At 50.8% G+C, this 18,342-nt stretch overlaps 1 protein-coding gene across 1 annotated transcript in view; it reads right to left on the reverse strand.

The window, feature by feature from the left end:
• Positions 1-12,026, reverse strand: part of ENDOU (endonuclease, poly(U) specific) — a 16,959-nt gene extending 4,933 nt beyond the window's left edge. Inside the window, exons 1-6 of the mRNA XM_034792644.1 lie at positions 11,877-12,026; positions 6,216-6,263; positions 4,963-5,097; positions 4,501-4,545; positions 1,233-1,404; positions 512-711 (exon numbers count right to left, since the gene is read on the reverse strand). Coding sequence (XP_034648535.1) covers positions 512-711; positions 1,233-1,404; positions 4,501-4,545; positions 4,963-5,097; positions 6,216-6,263; positions 11,877-11,934 — 658 coding nt within the window. The 5' untranslated portion in view covers positions 11,935-12,026. The remainder of the gene's footprint in view (positions 1-511; positions 712-1,232; positions 1,405-4,500; positions 4,546-4,962; positions 5,098-6,215; positions 6,264-11,876) is intronic.
• Positions 12,027-18,342: the final 6,316 nt, after the last annotated feature.

Consider the following 18,342-nt stretch of genomic DNA (forward strand, 5'->3'; position numbering starts at 1 on the left):
CCCCCCCCCGTTTCTTGACTGCCCCCTCCAGAACCTCCCTGCCCCTTCTCCTGCCCCCCCTTACCCTGCTGCTCAGAACAGGGTGTTGGGCTCTGTGCCAGCCGGACACATGGCTGAGCTCCCCAGCACAACACAAAACCCGGTCCCTGGCCCTGCACAGGGCTGCCGGAGCGGGCTGCAGGAGGAGGAGCTGCCGGCCGGCTCAGAATGCAGGGAGGCGGGGGTGGGAGGAGGAAGCTGCTCCGGAGTCCAGCCCGGGACTTTCCTGCAGCCCTCCCAGCCGCTCGCTCTGCTGGGGGAGGGGGAAATCCCGGACATTGTGAGTGCTTTACAAATTCCCCCCGGACGCTATTTTTAGCACACAAAAGGAGGACATGTCTGGGTAAATCCGGACGAATGGTAACCCTAAGCAGGTGCAACCCAGTACTACCCCAGCAGGCCCTGCCCAGTACAACCCCAGCAGGCCCTGGCCGCCCAGTGCTACCCCAGGCACAGCACGGGATCCACTTACTTTTCTTGTGCAGGAACCTGTAAAGCTGTTTCATGAGCTCCGTTTTCATGACCTCCTGCAGGAAGTTCTCCTGCTCCTTCAGCTGCTCGGCACTGAAGGCTTCCCCCCGGCCCATCATCCGTTGGTAATTATCCAGCAGCTTAATGAAGCTGGCATAGGTGGGTTTGGAGAAGAGCTTCTCATTGACGTACGTGTAGAGTCTGAAATGGAGAGATCATTGGAGCTGGGGGGGGCAGGAGCGGCCAGGACACCAGCTTTCTGGACCCAGGGCCAGCGACCAGGGACGCCAGGGGCCCAATGTGAGGTTCCTTAAAGGGCCTGGCCTGCCAGAGCCAGTGTGCTCGGCACACCCTGAGAATCAGGCCCCTTTAAACTGTCTCAGGTCCAGTGACCAAAATCACTGGGCACTTTTGAAAATGTAGGCCTCAGCTCTTTGAAACTGCCCCCCCCCCCCCTTGCCCTGCCTGCCCCCCCCCCCCCCCCCCCCCCCCCCCCCCGGGGGCCCCCCCAAGAAGGGGGGCCCCCCCCCCTCCCCCCCCCCCCCCCCCCGCAGGAACTCACATTCTCTAACATCGTAACACGGCCCATCCCCTCCCGTGCAGGCTCCCTGCTCGGAGCCCTGCATGGTACCAGGCCACGTTCCACCCTCATGCTGGAGCTGTGCGGGGGTTGGGAGCAGGTCACCCAGCCCAAGGCAATGGCGAGCGCACACAGCACTCACGGCTCAGGAGAACGATCCTCTTTGTCTCTGGTCTCGGCGGAAGAGGTGAGATGCTGCGGGTTAATGGTGATGTCTGACTTCTGGGCTTTGTTGTGGTCCACCTTGAAAAGCTGCTCGGAGATGCTCAGAAGCTCCTCGTTGGTGATGGAGTCGTGACTGCTGGAGAATCCCTCTGCAGGGGTCAGGGCCATTGCACAAGCAGATGAGTGGATGTGAAGAGCCAGGCCTGGGAGCTGACCCTTGAGGGAGGGCCCAGCACCCCACTTTCAGCAATTCCAGCAACTCAAATGTCCCACACCAGGGAGCTAATCCTGATTTAGGCTTCCCCCCAACACAGAGCTGCAGGGAGTGGGGCAGGGCTATTGAAAGCCACAGCAATGCTGGGGAGAGGGAGAACTGAGGCTTCTAAGCGGGGGAGCCCCAAAACCCCAGTACGACCTTGCTGCTAAGGCAAAAGTCACCCCAGGGCATAGGGAGCACAAGGCTGTGGCACCACTTCAGTCCCACTTCAGCCCACAGGGCGCCCAGGCTTCGTGGTGGTCTCAGCCCCGCGTTGGATTATCTGCAGACTGCAAGTGCATTGGGGCAAGGGCATCACCTGCAATGTGCCTTGCACACAAGATGATACTGAAGCTCTGGGAGGCAGTGGGAAGAGGTTACAAGGGCAGGGGAAATTCAGGAGCTACGGGGGCTAAGCATTCCCAAAGGGGGCCAGGTTTGCAACTGAGAGGAGTTCCCAGCGGACAAGGCTTCCCAACCCTTGGAATTAGTGAGTCTGCAGGGAAGGGCCCTGGTTGTCTAGGGCAGGAGTTTTCCCTACAGACAGGCCCCTCGCCCTGGGCACCAGCAGGAGCAGTGCTGCTAGCTCTAACGATTTCACCAGGAGGCTCCCACTATTTATTTTTTTGCATCAAGCCCTGGCTCCTGGAGTCAGGTGATTATGGGGGAGTGACAGTTTACAGTCCAACTGCCTGATTTTGCCTGGGTCTGAGCTCACGTGGCCAGCCCAAGCTGCTACCCATGCGGCAACGTCCATCCTGCTATTTTTAGAACATTAGCTCAAGCAGTGCTAATGTGTCTGTCTACCTGGGCTGCAAGGCACGCTACCAGCTGCACTGTAGACAGACCCTCTAAGTCTAAAAGGGACCACTCTGATCATCTAATGGGACCTGTATAACACAGGCCAGAGACCTTCCCCGATTCAATTCCTTTTTGAACTGGAGCAGATCTTGTAGCACAGGGATTTTCAACCTTTTTTCATTTGTGGACTCCTAAAAGATTTCAAATGGAGGTACGGATCTCTTTGGAAATCTTAGACATAGTCTGTGGACCCCCCGTGGTCCATGGACCATGGATTGAAAACCACTGTTTTAGGAAAGTATCCAGTCTTGATTTTAAAATGGACAGTGTTGGAGAATCTACCACAACGCTTGGTAATTTTTATAAAGTTTAATTACCCTCACTGTTAAAATTTGCACCTTATTTATCTGAATTTGTCTAGCTTCAACTTCCAACCATTGGATTGTATTAGATCTTTGTCTGTTAGATTGAAGAGCCCATTATTAAATATTTGCTCCCATGTAGGTACTTGTAGACCGTAATCAAGTTACCCCTTGCCCTTCTCTTTGTTAAGCTAAATAGATTGAGATCCTTGAGTCTGTCACTATAAGGCATGTTTTCCAATCCCTTAATCATTCTCGTGGCTCTTCTCTGAACCCTCTCCAATTTATCAACACCCCTGTTGAACTGTGGGCACCAGAATTGGACACATTATTCCAGCCGCAGCCACTCCAGTGCCAAGCAGAGAGGTATAACAACCTCTCTACTCCTATTCGAGATTCCCCTGTTTATGCATCCCAGGATTGCATTTGCCATTTTGGCCAAAGCGTCACACTGGGAGCTCATGTTTACCTGATTATCCACCACGACTCCCAAATTTTTCTCCGAATCACTGCTTCCCAGGCTGTAAGTATGCCTGCATTCTCTGTTCCTGGGTATAGATATAGATATAAATGCTTCCCCCAGCACCACACAGCACCATCTACCTGCACTGTGCACTGAAGGGGGTCGATGCTACAGATGCCACGGGTCGACGTCATGCCCCACATTGGAGCAGGCAGGGAGAGAGCCTGATCTCCTCACTCAGATAACCAGGGAGGGATCCCGGCGAGATCAGCTCCTCTCTGGCGTAGGAACAAAGAATGCCTGACATGCTGTGTGCTGGAGAGCAGGACTCTGAAAGGGACTTGGGGTTGATGATGGAAACCAGCCGAACATGAGGTCCCAGGGTGGCTGCGTCTGGGAGTGTGAACACGGTGCTTGGCCATGACAACAGGACTATCAAATCAGAGCAGGGAAGTGCTATTACCCTGTATACAGCATCGGCGAGCCTGATACTGGATATTGTACCCACACTTCAGACACAAGGTTGAACAATTGGAAAGGGTTCCGAGAAAGGCCACAGGAATGATTCGAAGTCAGGAAAACCAGACTGAAGGAGCTCTATCTGTTATCTTATCCAAGAGCAGGTGAAAAGGTGATTTGAGCCGGGTCTGTAAGTACCACATGGGGAGGAGGTTTCTGGTAGCCGTGGGCGTTTTGAATGGCAAACAAAGGCAGAATGAGATCCAGTTGAACTCTGAAAAATTGAAACAGAAAATGAAATGCAAATTTGTAGCAATGGGAGAATTTCCCGTTGGAGCAGCTCACCAAGGGGCATTCTCTGTCACTCGGAGTCCTTCAATCAAGCCCGGGCATCTCCTTCAGAAAGATCTGCTCTGGCCCAATCACAGACTATCACTACAATCACTGACTGCTGGGCCCATGCAAAGATCCTGGTGGATTCTCTGGCTTGTACTGTCCGGGAGCTCCGACTGGATGATCACAATGGCCTTAAAGTCCATGACTCTTTGAGGCCATAGAGGCATGTGGGGACCGAGAGGCCTTATGACATTGTCTGGCACCTCCTAGCACCTTTCATCTGCAGCTTATTACAAATCCTGCCCCTCGGGTTTACAGCTGGATCTACTTCTGTGGCACACAGCCCTACAACTTTTCTACCACAGACTGAACCACATTGCCGTAACTGCAGTAAAACTGCTGAATCATGAGATTCACGGCTTTGGAAACCCATGGCCTTTGTACTGATAGGAAATGCAGAAGAGCAATAACACATGTGCAGAGCCTTGTGTTTGGGGAAACAGGCAGGGGCTCGCTGGAAAATGGCCACAGGTCACACAGTTTGCTAGCGACAAGTGCAGCTACTCACCCATGGAGTCTGCAGGCCCTGCCATGGGGTCCGTCTGTCTCCCATCTACATTAAGTGAAAAGAAAAAAGAAAGCAGACGATCACTCAGTAGACAGTCCCAGACTCAGGCACCTGGGTTGTGTGGACTTCCCAGGGACTAACACTGAATGTGTTATCTAGAGAAACCGAGGGTAGCAGTTGGTGCCTGATTGTCATTGTTTTCTACTCATTAGAGGACCTCACACACGTGGGCACACACACACACGTTTGCACACGCAAGGGCACATCCAAGCGCACACAGCCAGTGCATTGCTCTGCTGTGTCGTTCTCCGTGTTCCATTTGGGACCCATAAGTGTGAGAATTGGACAGACTAAGAAGCATAATCCACAACCGATAATAATGGTGGAATGGGAGAGCGACAGCAGTGCCAGGAAGCAGCCCAGAGCCCAGCCTAGTCCCGTGTCCCACCAGAGGCCGCTCACCCTTACTGCAGTGCATATGGTAATCTTCACAGCAGTTGCGATGTTTTTCACACTTGGTATTACAGTGACACTCATCCTGCTTGTTGTACGGCTCGTGGCAGCGCCCCCTGCAGGAGTCGGGATCTGTGTACAGGCCTGGGGGAAAGGAAAAACAAGCTTTCAGTTTAAAAGGCAGCAACACCGTCCCTTGGGCTAGTCATGCAGGAATCACGCTGCTGAATCCGACCAATGACGTGGGTCGGGATCAGGGCCGGCTCCAGGGTTTTGGTCGCCCCAAGCAGCACAAAAAAAATTCGACGGGAGGTCCTTCGCTCCGAGCGGGAGTGAGGGACCGTCCGCTGAATTGCCGCCGAATAGCTGGACCTGCCGCCCCTCTCCGGAGTGGCCGCCCCAAGCACCTACTTGGCAAGCTGGTGCCTGGAGCCGGCCCTGGTCGGGACCCGCATTGTGACAGCTGCCCATGCCACCCACTCCAGAGGAAAGTGCAGAACACTCCCTCGTGGGTAAGTGGGGATCACCTGGGAGGATGGAAGTTCCTTCTCAGTGACCAGCAACCTGGAGCCACGTGGTCGTGGGCACAGACGCTCCAGCCCGATCCCCTGGGAGAGGCTGTTCTGGCCCAGGCCAGGAGAAGGGGCGTCGATCGCACTCAGAATTTTGCTGCTGACCAGGTCAGCTACGTGGCATAGGGGAGTAGCAATGGTCTCAACCCGCAAGGTTTGGGTCCCAGCCTGACGTTCTCTAACATTCAGGGGTGTTTGGATCGGGCCTGGCGGTTCTGTTTGGGCAGAGGCTGCGAGTCATTCTGCGCAGAGCACGCAGTGGAGTCTCCGTGAGCTGGAGTCCGCTCGTCGAGTGTGGGACTGGCTCGGCCAGGGGTCGCTGGGGGGTTCCATGCCCTGGGCGGTGCTGGAGCTCGAGCTGGACGGTCACGATGGTCCCTTCTGGCCTTGAATTTGATGACTCTGGGAATGCGGCAGCTCGTAAGCCCCATTTAACGCTGCTTTCACAGCTTCTGCAATTCTAAAGCCAGGAGGGACCGTTGTGATCATCCAGTCTGAGCCCCATGCAGGCCTGAGACTCCCCTAGCCCCTAGCCAGCTGGCTTGTGGCAGAGCCCTGAGGTGACTGCAGGCCTGTGCTGAGGTGAATTTCACCCTGGGAAGGGCCAGCAAGGGAGTTAATAGAAAGTTGTGTTAATTCCCAGCATTGTGAATCCCGGACTGCAGCCCCTAGGCATTGATAGAGACTCACCGGCAGAGCTGGCATGTGCTGTCTCTGTTTCCTCTTTATCCTCAGCAGCTGCAATAAAGGGAAAGGAAAAGCCATGACTGTCTGTAACTGGCGGTGGAGGGGCTGAGAGACGGGAAGGTATGAGCGGGGCTACCCTGTCTTATTTGGACATAGATTCATAGATAGATTCATAGATTCTAGGACTGGAAGGGACCTCGAGAGGTCATCGAGTCCAGTCCCCTGCCCGCATGGCAAGACCAAATACTGTCTAGACCATCCCTGATAGACATTTATCTAACCTACTCTTAAATATCTCCAGAGATGGAGATTCCACAACCTCCCTAGGCAATTTATTCCAGTGTTTAACCACCCTGACAGTTAGGAACTTTTTCCTAATGTCCAACCTAGACCTCCCTTGCTGCAGTTTAAACCCATTGCTTCTTGTTCTATCCTTAGAGGCTAAGGTGAACAAGTTTTCTCCCTCCTCCTTATGACACCCTTTTAAATACCTGAAAACTGCTATCATGTCCCCTCTCAGTCTTCTCTTTTCCAAACTAAACAAACCCAGTTCTTTCAGCCTTCCTTCATAGGTCATGTTCTCAAGACCTTTAATCATTCTTGTTGCTCTTCTCTGGACCCTTTCCAATTTCTCCACATCTTTTTTGAAATGCGGTGCCCAGAACTGGACACAATACTCCAGCTGAGACCTAACCAGAGCAGAGTAGAGCGGAAGAATGACTTCTCATGTCTTGCTCACAACACACCTGTTAATACAGCCCAGAATCATGTTTGCTTTTTTTGCAACAGCATCACACTGTTGACTCATATTTAGCTTGTGGTCCACTATAACCCCTAGATCCCTTTCTGCCGTACTCCTTCCTAGACAGTCTCTTCCCATTCTGTATGTGTGAAACTGATTTTTTCTTCCTAAGTGGAGCACTTTGCATTTGTCTTTGTTAAACTTCATCCTGTTTAACTCAGACCATTTCTCCAATTTTCTCAGACCCACTCATGGCTGCACCACCCGACGAGCAGCCCATGAAAATAATTAACCATTGGAACAATATAAGGGTCATGGTGGATTTACCATCACTGAAAATTTGTAAGTCAAGTTTGGATGTTTTTCCAAAATATGTCCTCTAGGAATTCTTTTGAGGAAAGTCCTGTGGCCTGTGTTACACAGGACAGACTAGAGGATCACAGCAGTCCCTACTGGCCTTGGAATCTAGGAACCTTGAATCGTGGTGGGACTGGGTTTGCTTCAGAGCTGCCTGGGAACTGGTGTTTCTTCCCGGCCAAAAGTTTCAGTGAAAAAGGAAACGGTTTTGTTTTTGCCAAAAACAATTGTGTGGGGGGGGGGGGGGGGGGGGGGGGGGGGATGGGGGTTTGCTGACCAATAGAAAGCATTAGAAATGAATGTTTTCCTTCTTTTTGTAACTGAAAACTGAAACATTTTATCTGGGTGAGTGAAATATTTTGGTAAGACCAAAACTTTCCACCCAACTAGTTCACATTTTTCAGTCACCAAAAATATGAAAAAAAAATTAAAACATTTTGTTTTCTGATTCCTGAAATCTGTTTTGGCCTTTGGCTTTTCACCGAAAACCCAGAGAATTTCATCTGATGCGGCCGTTGTGGAATATCCCAATGAAAGAGCCAGAAAAATGTTTTGAGGTAAAATTCTCAACCGCCTCTCGTCTGGGTCTGAAGTGAGAGGGAGCTGAGGCTGCAGGCTGGGAGAGTGCATGAAAGACCAGGTGGGCGACACAGCCGGCCAATGGCGACTGGTGTCGCTAGCCAGGAAAGGCCTGCCAGGTGCAGGCAAGAAGCATGAATGTGATGGAGAAGCAGTGGAGAGATTCCTGGGAGGGGAGTGACCCGGTCGCAGCGCAGGCCAGCGACACTTTGATCTGACCAGCCAGGCTCCAGCGTGGCCCCAGAATCAGGAATAGCAGAGAGACTTAAAGGCATCTTTGCCCATGCATGCCCGCACGCAGGCCCCTCCCTCACTGGGCTGCACTGAGTGCTCCTGGACCCCAGCTGAGGTCAGTGTCTTTTAGCTGCACCTGGTGCCCGCACCTTTGAAATGTCACCAACAGTAGCGACTAAGAGAAGCTTTTAGTTTCCCTGCCATAAATCAGCTGTAACTAGAAACTCGCGGCTGTGCCGGGGTTTATGAGATGCACTTGAAAGCGGAGGCAATTAGCATTTGCCCTGGAGTGATCCCGCAATCCTGTACTCACCTGCCCCACGCCAGGACTGTGGGAAATTTCTGCACGCTGTCATACTGTGATATTGCACCTGGGATCCAGCAATCCCCATGGAAGGAGCCAGGCTCCTGCTGGCTTTGCTCCGTGTGGGAATCAGTGGGGGCTGTTAGTGAGCCCATAGCATGGCCATGCCTCACAGTATCAGTGCTTCAGTGTCGTATAGCTCCAGGCGCTGGACCTGTCAGCTTCCCTGTTAATAACTTGTATGCAAATTCCTCACAGATTGGGTTCCTTTATGCAACTTCTTTTGGACTGATGCAACACTAGATGATAAGCCGCAAAGCGTGATTCTCCCTGGAATGGAGCAATGCCCAGGGGCCGAAGCTGAGGGCAGGGACAGGAGCTGGGAGTGACCAATAAACTTCTTTAGAAGTAGGCCACGTTATTTTAGACTAGTCACTTTCAAACAAGAATGACTTCTGCCCTTGCACTAGTCAGGAAACAAATGACAAGGGCAACCGGTAATCCTCATGCTAATCTAATTGCTAGACAGCATCAGGAGAAAACAAGTTCCTTCTACGTGGCAGCATGGCACAAATGCCCTCTTCGTGAGCGCTCAGGAGGGGGTGAGTTTGCCTTCTTCGAAAGTGTCTCTGCACTGGCAGAGGCAGGACCTGGGGCTAGCTGGACCGCTGGGCTGTCCCCGTCTGCGGAATGCTACTTTCTAAAGCTGGTTGGGAATTTCCCATCACACCTTTTTTTTGATGAAGAATCGCGGATTTGACTAAATGAACATGTTTGTGGAAAGCGTCTGAAAAGTCTGATTTCTTGTCAAAAACCCGAAAAGAGAAAAATATTCCGGGTTTTGAGTTTTCAATGAAAAGCCCCATTTTCTGAGGAGCTCTAGCAGTGCCTGATGTGTTGGAGCATGAGCAGTGCCCTGAAAATCTGCTCTCTGGGCCCCAGGAATTCTGCTGTCAGTGCCACGGTATCTAACAGGACAGATGAAGCAACAGAACCTCAGGACGTTCCTGTCCCAGTCCTCCCACTCCAGTCAGTGCAGTGGTGCAAGTGGAGCCCAAGCCGCCTGCTTCCTGCTGCTCTTGCAGATAGAGCCTGGTTTGCAAATCAGGGAAGAAGAACCTGGTTATGATTAAAGGTCCCGGACTTGTGCCACCTAATGCTGGGAACTCCTGACAAATTGTGAGTCAAACCGAGCAGCTCCCGTGAGTCCGGTGTGTCCTCAGGAAGTACCGTGAGCTCAGTGTACAATGAAATCATCCAGGCCACTTGCTGCAAACCACCACCAAGGCACCAAAGAAATTCCTGACTTGGGACATCCCGGATGCTGGCAGGAGAGAAGGGTGTGGGGTTCAAGCATCACGCAGTGCTTAAGGCACTTTATTCTGTGTCCCATTCCAACTGGCTGTGCTTCCCAGCACCACACCCAGCCTCTCTGTCTGGGAAGCTCAGCCCTTAAAGCAGTGGTCCCCAAACTTTACAGGGTTGCACCTTCCCTTACCCCTGTGCACGCTTCCCCCTCCCCACATAAGCCAGGGCCGGGAGCGGGGCCACAGCTCCCAGGGCAGGTGGGAGGGAAATGCAGATGGGGGTAAGGGGGTTGAGGCTGGGGCTGCAGCTCGGGGTGGGGACGGAGTTGGGAGTGAAGCCATAGCTGGGCCCTGGTGGGGGCTGGCAGCCATAGCCACAGACAGGTGTGGACCTGTCCTGAGGCTGGGGACGCAGCCAGAACAGGTAGAGCTGGGGGCGGAGCTGAAAGTGGGGCTGGGTGGTGCTCCCTCCCCATCCTCTGTGGGGGCTAGCCCAGGCTGCACTGCACCCCAAACATTCTTGTGTGCCCCCTTAGGGGAGTGAACCCTTCAGTTTGGGGACCTCTGCTTTAAAGGCATTGTCCTCAGTACCACAGGATGCCACCAAACAGCTGATAGGCAGCGCCACCAAACCCCTGTTTAGCGGCTCGAGGAGGGGCTTGGGAGAGGGCGGAGACCAGCGAGCAGTGGGCAGGGCCTCAAGGAAGGCGCAGAGTGGGGGCGGAAAGAGGCAGAGCGGGGTTGGGGCCTTGGTGGAAGGAGAGGAGTGGGGGCAGGAAGATATGGAGCAAAGGTGGGGTCTTGGAGGAATGGGCCAAGTGGGGGCGGGGTCTCAGGGTGGAGCAGGAGTAGAGCACCCCCGGAGAAAAGTCAAAGTCGGCGCCTATGAGTGGAGATGGCTCACAAAGTGGAAGACAGCAGAAAATCAGGCCTTTGGCTAGTGATTTGGGCTGAGACTTTCAAAGCTGGCTAAAGGATTTAGATGCACAATTCCTGGGGGTTTCTGGGACTGGAGTGTCCAGCTCCCTGGCGGAGCAACAAGTTCATCCTTGCTGACTAAAGGGTCAAACCTGCTCCTCGGTCGTTCCCAGACCTTCTAGTGGTACTCACCATGTTCTCTGTTTCCATAGCTACAAGAACCAACCAGAGCAGCACCCTGCCTGTAGCGAGGGTGAGCGTGCTGTGTGTGTTTAGTAAACCTGGTTCTTTGGGACCTTACTGTGCCCTGGTGATTTCTTCATATTGTCTTTGTTGCATGAAGAGGAAAAGACACCCACGAACTTTGCATTAGCCACTATCATCTGATTAGCACCAGCGCTAGTCACAAACTGCCCACGCAATGTGTCACTTGGTGAATAAGAGTGATACTTGGGAAAGAAGGTCTCTGAGGAAAACATAGTCATGGCCTCCACCCAGCACTGGGAGACTCCAGGCTGCCGAGGAGCCCATGGAAAGCGTCTCACAGACTATCCATGAATGAAAAACAAATCAGAGCAAATCACAGCCTGAGCTTGGACAGAAAGTAAAGGGGACATTTGCAGGGATGGGGTGTAAATTATTCACAGTAAATAATTGGAGGCGCCCAGGCAGTATTTCTGAGACGGGTATAGCCCCAGCGGTGGCTGTGCCCAGCGGTGCTGGAGCAATTTGTATCGTGGGGGTGCTGAGAGCCATTCAGCCAAACTGTAAACCCTATGTCTAATGGAAACCACTTCAAGCCAGGAGGTGCGACGGCACCTCCAGCCCCAGCACCGATGGCTGTGCCATCACAACACTCCAAATACTAGAGCAGCCTCCAGTTTCTACCTTCTTCTCAAACCTTCTCCTGCTAAGTCCTGAGGGCCTCAACTTCACAAGGAGCTGAGCAGTTCCTAGAGGCACTTAGGATGACCAGACATCCTGATATTAGGGGCTTTATATAGGCCCTATTACCACCCATAGGACCCTATTACCCGCCCCTCCACCCCCCCTAGAAGCCTATTACCCTTCCTGTCCCAATTTTCCACACTTGTTATCCGGTCACCCTAGAGACGCTAAGCGCCCCAATGGGAAGAGGCCTCAGACCCTTCCACGGTCAAGCCCCCGTTGGGAAGATCCGCTGCCTGTCATAGCATTCTGTGAAACAAAGCATCTCTACTTACTGCCAGAGGCCAAGCTGCCGGCAATTCCTGCTGTGATGAGAAGGAGCCAGGTCTTCATTGTTCCAGAGACGCAGCAGATGAAGCTTCCAAGGTGTCAGTGAGACGGAGACTCCCGAATTCCCAAACACCTGTCTGCCCGTCCCTGCTATCTATGGGAGGCTCACAGCAATGCCAGGGGAGAGGGCGCTGGGGAAGTTTGCTTGGAGCCCTTGTGGGAGGAGAGTGCGGTGGATACGGTGACAGCTGAGTGATGCATGGCGAGGTGTGCACATCAACCTTGCCAAAATTCCACTTTTTACAAATGTTTATTGCTTAAGATAGGCGGAAGGCTGGAAATTCCAGCTGAGTCTATAGCCGTGCTCTGCCCGCCGCAACATGCATGTGGCCCCAGGACTCTGGGTGCTCTGGTAGCAGAAATTAATAATCCAAGTACTAATGTGTGAGACATCTCCCAGTGCCCTCTCACTGGGGAGCGTATTGCTGACACTCACTGGGCTGGGCTGTCATCCTGCCAGACTCCCCAGCCCTGGGCTGCAGTGTGCTGCTCCCTCCAGTGGCCAGGAGAGTAAAGAGGAAACATGCAAATGAAAACACTGCGGCACTCATTGGACTAGTTACCAGCTCCTCACCCTGCTCCGCTGTCTGGCTGCTGGCACGTCCTATGCAATAGCTAACCCCCCTCACCCATTGTCTCCCAGACCCTCTGTAGGAAAGCCCCACCCCATTCCCTCCCTTTGAGGTGGCACCGGGCGCTCCCAGTTACCCAACAGCGGTCTCTGCAGTTTCTTGCTCCCTGCCCTGTTCCTCCTGCCCTTTGGGGCCTTCAATTATGTTACCTCAGAGTCTCTGGGAGACGCCCGACTGCTCCTGATGGTTTCCAGTCCCAGAACACGTTGTGTACGCTGGGCAGGACACACACAAGGACCCAGCTCATGGGAGCTGCCGGATGGGATCAAACCAGGGGCCATCTAGCCCAGTCTCCCGGCTCCGAGACTGCCAGCATAGTTGCTTCAGAGGAAGGTGCTAGGAGCCCCGCAGTGGCAGTCATGGGATAAGCTGCCCTAGGGAAAGTTCCCAACTCCTGCCCCCTGGTAGTGACCAGTTGGCTCATGCCCCAGAGGGAGGGAGTTCCAAGCCCTTCCCAGCTTACCTAGGTCATGTCTACACTACAAACTGATGCAAGTGTCACTGATCCATATGATCAGTGCTAGACTCCCAGCTTTGGGACAGTCCCTTGGAGGAACCCCTTCCATGTGCCAGACCCCCAATGGGTCTCCCTCTTCCTTCAGGTTGGGCCACTCAGCCTCACTGCCTCTGGGGCTCCAGCCCTCCTGCCTCATCCTGTGAGTTCTGCTCGGTGAGTCCAACTGAGACAAACTCCTGGTGGAGACTTGTCCACTCCTCAAGGATTAGTGCATCTCAGCAAGCATTTGCAGTGGCACTCAAACAGGGATGTCAAAACAGTCGGGTTCATAAGTTTCCTGGAACACAGCTTAGGAAGTCCTTAGGTTAGCAGAGAAATGGAGGTTAAAGCATAATCCAAGTCCACTCTGGTTAGCCAAGCTGTAGTGAACTCCATCATTCAAATTTTGTCTCTCTGTCTGACCTCCTTGGTCAGATCCCAGGTGACAGCACTGACTCCTTCCAGCAACCAACTCTTATCCCATTCACCCCCACCCCACATACACACACCTTCCCCGTCCTTTGTTCTCGAGCTGGGGAATGTTTCTCAGCTTCCCTGCTGAGAGGTGGGGGAATCCATCTCCCTCTGGGTCGTTGGTTGCTCGTGTGAATGTCCTGGTGATTGGCTTTGCTGTTGCCTTCATGTATTCTCCATGGATATGGGGTTGGCCTCAGTGTGACATTCTGTACCCCAAAGCAACACCCCCATTCTCACCATGATGATATAATTATGATATGTTTTGTGCAAAGTCTGCCTTGTGAGGTATCATTTTAAAAGTCTTGATCTGTTGAGTATTAATATCCTTTTGGATTGTATGTACTGTCATTGTATCTGGAGTTATGAAGTTTTGCTATGTGTGTGTTGCCGAAATATGCTGTGAGGTTAAAAGCACCCAAAACCAGCCTTTCAGATACAACAATAAAAAGGCCCAACAGTATTGATAGCCTATTGAGGGAAATACACACACTAACAAGGATTACCCCAGAAACTGTGTACAATAGAAACCTCTCAGAGATAACACATACACCGTGGACACTGTTTGAATCATGTCACAGCAAAAGATCTTTCCAGCAAGATGGAAGAAGCTATAAAAGGGGGAAGCAACTTCATCACTTGGCCTCACTCCCACTACAACTCAACACCTGGAAACACCTTAGGAGCAAAGACTTAACTGGGGAGGGTGGTCCCAGGCTAAAGGGATTTCGAGCCTGTGTATGGAAGATTGGTGAACTGATTATACCATCACAGTGAGACACTGCTTGATTCAAATCCTCTCTAGTGTATAGAATTTAGATTGCGATTTTGTTTTATTCCTCAGGTAACCAACTTTGATCTGTACAATATTACTTATAATCACATCAAATCTATCTTTCTGTAGTTAATAAATCTGGTTTATATTTTTGATCTAAAACAGTGTGTTGTTGGAAGTGCAAAGGGAAATGTGCTCAGGAACAGCTGGTGCATTGTCCTCTCCACATTGAGGGAGGGGAGGACTGGGTAATAACTTACACTGGTCAGGCTTCTGGTCAGGGCAGGACAGTACAGCTCTGGGGTCCTAGGCTAGGGAGCTGGGGGAAGTTGGCTGGAGCCTCTCTATTGTTATTTCATGAGTGGCTAGGAGAAGCATTCATGTAACTGCAGCTGGGTGTGTCCCTGCATGTGTATGGCTGTGTGGGTGTAAGACCTGGAGGGGTCTGCAGCTTGTCATCGCCTTACAATATGAGAGGGAGCCTAGGCTTGTGAGATAGAGGGCTCAGCAGAAGACAGTTCCAAGTGGCACCCCGGGGCAGTACATCACACACAACCAGTCTTTTTTAATGACTCATCACAGCTCAGACACTTGGGCAACATTCAGACGTAGGTCTCTTAGCCTGCCCTGTGAGCAAACAGTCCTTTTTCACTCACTGGGTAACCCTACTGTGTATAGGGGAAACTGAGGCACACATAGGCTTCATAAAAATATTACAGAAAATTCTCACTTTATCACATTACCTTACATTGGTGTACAGCCGCTGAAGTTTGCCTATAGCTCGTGTGCATGCATACTTGGCTGCTTGCATTGGCATTCTGTGTACTCATCAGGAGAGCTTGTGGTGATGCAAAGTCTGCTGCACCACAGGTAGGTATCCCAGTGTGACGTGCTGCTGTCCCACACAATGTCTTTTGGAAAATTTTTGCAATGTGTTGTGGGGCAGAAACGACTGGCCCAGGGATCTCTGGGAGCTAGGGGTCAATTTCCCAACCTGCAACATTATCCATCCCATAATGTCATCTGTGACACTCTGGCACCCCAATATTCACCACTGTCATGGAATTCAGAAATGTTTCGTACAAAGTATGCCTTGTGAGGTATCATTCTAAAAGTCGTGATCTGCTGGACATTAATATCTCGTTGGATTGTATGTGCTCTTGTCATATATGACGTTATGAAGTCTGGCTATGGCTGTGTTACTGAAACATGTTGTGAGGTTGAAAACACCCACAAGCCGCCTTTCGGGTACAACAGTAAAAAGGGCAAACAATGTTAATGGCTTATTGAGGAAATGCACACAAGCACAAGGACTGCCGCGGGAATTGTGTACAATAGAAACCTCTCCGAGATAGCACTACATTTGTTAGTCTCTAAGGTGCCAAAAGTACTCCTGTTCTTTTCACTACACAATGGGAACTGTTTGACCCAGGTCAGAGCAAAAGAGCTTTCCAGCAAGTGGGAAGAAGATATAAAAAGGGGAGCTCACTCTCCCTGCAACAACACACCTGGAAACACTTGAGGAATAAAGGAACGGGGGGAAGTGATGGTCCCAGCCTAGAGGGATTTCTAGCCTATGTATGAAAACCTGGAAAACACAAACTGCAGAACCTTAGGATTCTGCCAGCCTGTTTATCACGCAGGGGGAAAATTTGCTAATTCATATCCTACCTATCTAGTGTGTTAAGCTCGATATTTATTTACTAGGTAATCTGCTCTGATGTGTTTGCTATTACTTATAGTCACTTAACATCTATCCTTTTGTAGTTAATAAACGTATTTTCTGTTTTAATCCAAACCAGTGGATTGGCTTTTGTTTGACTAAGGTGTCTGGGGAACATCTCAGCTTGGTTACCACAAGTGTGCACGGTCCTCTTCACATTGAGGGAGAGGCGGACTGGGTGTTAAACTCATATACTGGCCACATTTGACCATGGCAGGACGGTACTGCTCTGGGGTCCTAGGCTGGGAAGCTGGGTGGTGTCCCTACCTGTGTGAATGCCGGTGAAAGTGCAAACCGGGAGGGCTTTGCAACTTGTCACAGCAGCACAGTGTGAGAGGGAGCCATGCTGGTGAGTCAGAGGGCTTAGTGGCACTGCAGTTCCAGGTGGCACCCTGGGGGGAACCCGTCACACCATCCATATCCCATAATTTTCACACCTTTTTAAAAAAAATCCCACAACACTTTTTGGTGTCTGCCATCCAGCCTTGAGAGAAGCACAGAGCCCCCAGAGTGCTGAACTATTCTCATGACCGATGCAAACACAGGACGCACAATCCTCTTGTATTTGCAGACCTGCAGGCAGTACCGCAACCACAGGGGACATGACAATCTCTTCAAGGACAATTTGCTAAAGGACATGGCGAAAATCATTCAAAGGTTTTGGTGGCATTCACAGAGGAGCTGCAGATGACAGAGCACCACCAAATTGCTACTGGTCAGTGGGAAATCATTTTGGAGTGGGCAAATCCACAGTGTCATGCAAGTGTGCAGAGCCATTAAGCATTTCTGCCATGCAGGATTGTGAGTCTTGGCAATGTGCACGCACGTAGAGATGGATTTGCAGCAATGGGGTTCCTGAACTGCAGTGGGGTGCTAGAAGGCATGCATATCTCTATTTGGGCACCCGCCCACCTTGCCACGGAGCACCTCAACAGAAAGGACTGTTTTTCTATGGTTCTGCAAGCTTTAGTGGCTTCACTGATATTAGGGGCTACTTAGGCACCTGAAAACTCTGGGTTTTTGTTTGTTTTTGCAGATAACAACTTAGCAATTAGCTGACAGGAGCATAGTATCTAATTCCTATATCAAGAAAGAAAATTAAATAAATATTAGACCCACTCTGCTCTAATACTAACATGTTCTGACAGTTTGTGTCAAGTCACTTAAGGGACACTGGTTAGGTTTCAAATTTTAATGTATATTCTTACCCTTGAACACAACAATTGAAACAGTTGTAGAAAAATCTAGATTACGTTCTATCATTCAGCCTACTTACTTTTTGTAGTTCACAAAGCTTGGAATAGATCATTTGGTTGGGGATTGTCCATTTAGTTTTTGATTTAGTTGGGGATTGGTCCTGATTTAGTTGGCGATTGGTCCTGCTTTGAGCAGGGAGTTGGACTAGATGACCTCCTGAGGTCCCTTCCAACCCTGACATTCTATGATTTAACTTTTGGAAACATCCTACTAGGGCAAGGCCCCGTGAGTTTATACTGCACCTGCACCTGGGGTTCTAGAAGAGTTACCCCACTACAAATAATAGACGAGGCACTGCCTTTAAACAGGAGTGAAACTGACACTTGCAAGTCACTTTCAAAGTGTTGCCAACCCCAAATGCTCAAAACTCATGAGTCAGGCTCACCAAAAATCATGAGGTTGTCTTAAAAATCATGAGATTATGAACAAATAATAGATTTGGGGTTTTTTATTTGCCTTCTGCTTTTTGAGCCTTTAGGGTGCACTGGGGGTACTGTTTTGAAGCTTTCTCCACAGCCATCCGGGTTAGAAACTTCATTTTTCTTTAACAATGAAGGCTGAAATCATCATGTATCTACTTGGCTCCAGGAATTGGGGCTTTAAGGAGAACAAAAATTATCATGAGACTCATGACAAAATCATGAGTTGTCAACACTGCTTTCACTTCTGTTTAAAGGGTAGTTACTTTCCAGAAGGCCCCTAAACACAACACTGCAGCAATTGAGTTGCAGTTCTCTCAGGAGAATATTTAAAACCAAACAGCAAGAAAATTTCACATTTTAAAACTGAGAAAAAAATCGAGTCTTCTGAGGTATCTCAGGGCCACTACAGGCAGGAAAGGAAAATAAACAGACACAGGCGCTCTGTGCAGCTCTTCTTCTTGAAAAAAAGTTGGAGGGTCAAATCTTCTAGTCCTTAATCAGGTAAAACTTCTATTGCCATCAGCGTCTCCACTTATAGATATTAACGTGTGTGCAATAACGATACACTTCATACTTATATATCTGAGCCATCTTATCCCCGGCTACACATTTTATACACATTGGCTCAGGGA

The sequence above is a fragment of the Trachemys scripta genome, chromosome 16, assembly GCF_013100865.1.
Source record: "Trachemys scripta elegans isolate TJP31775 chromosome 16, CAS_Tse_1.0, whole genome shotgun sequence".
In the NCBI taxonomy this organism is placed as follows: Eukaryota; Metazoa; Chordata; order Testudines; family Emydidae; genus Trachemys; species Trachemys scripta.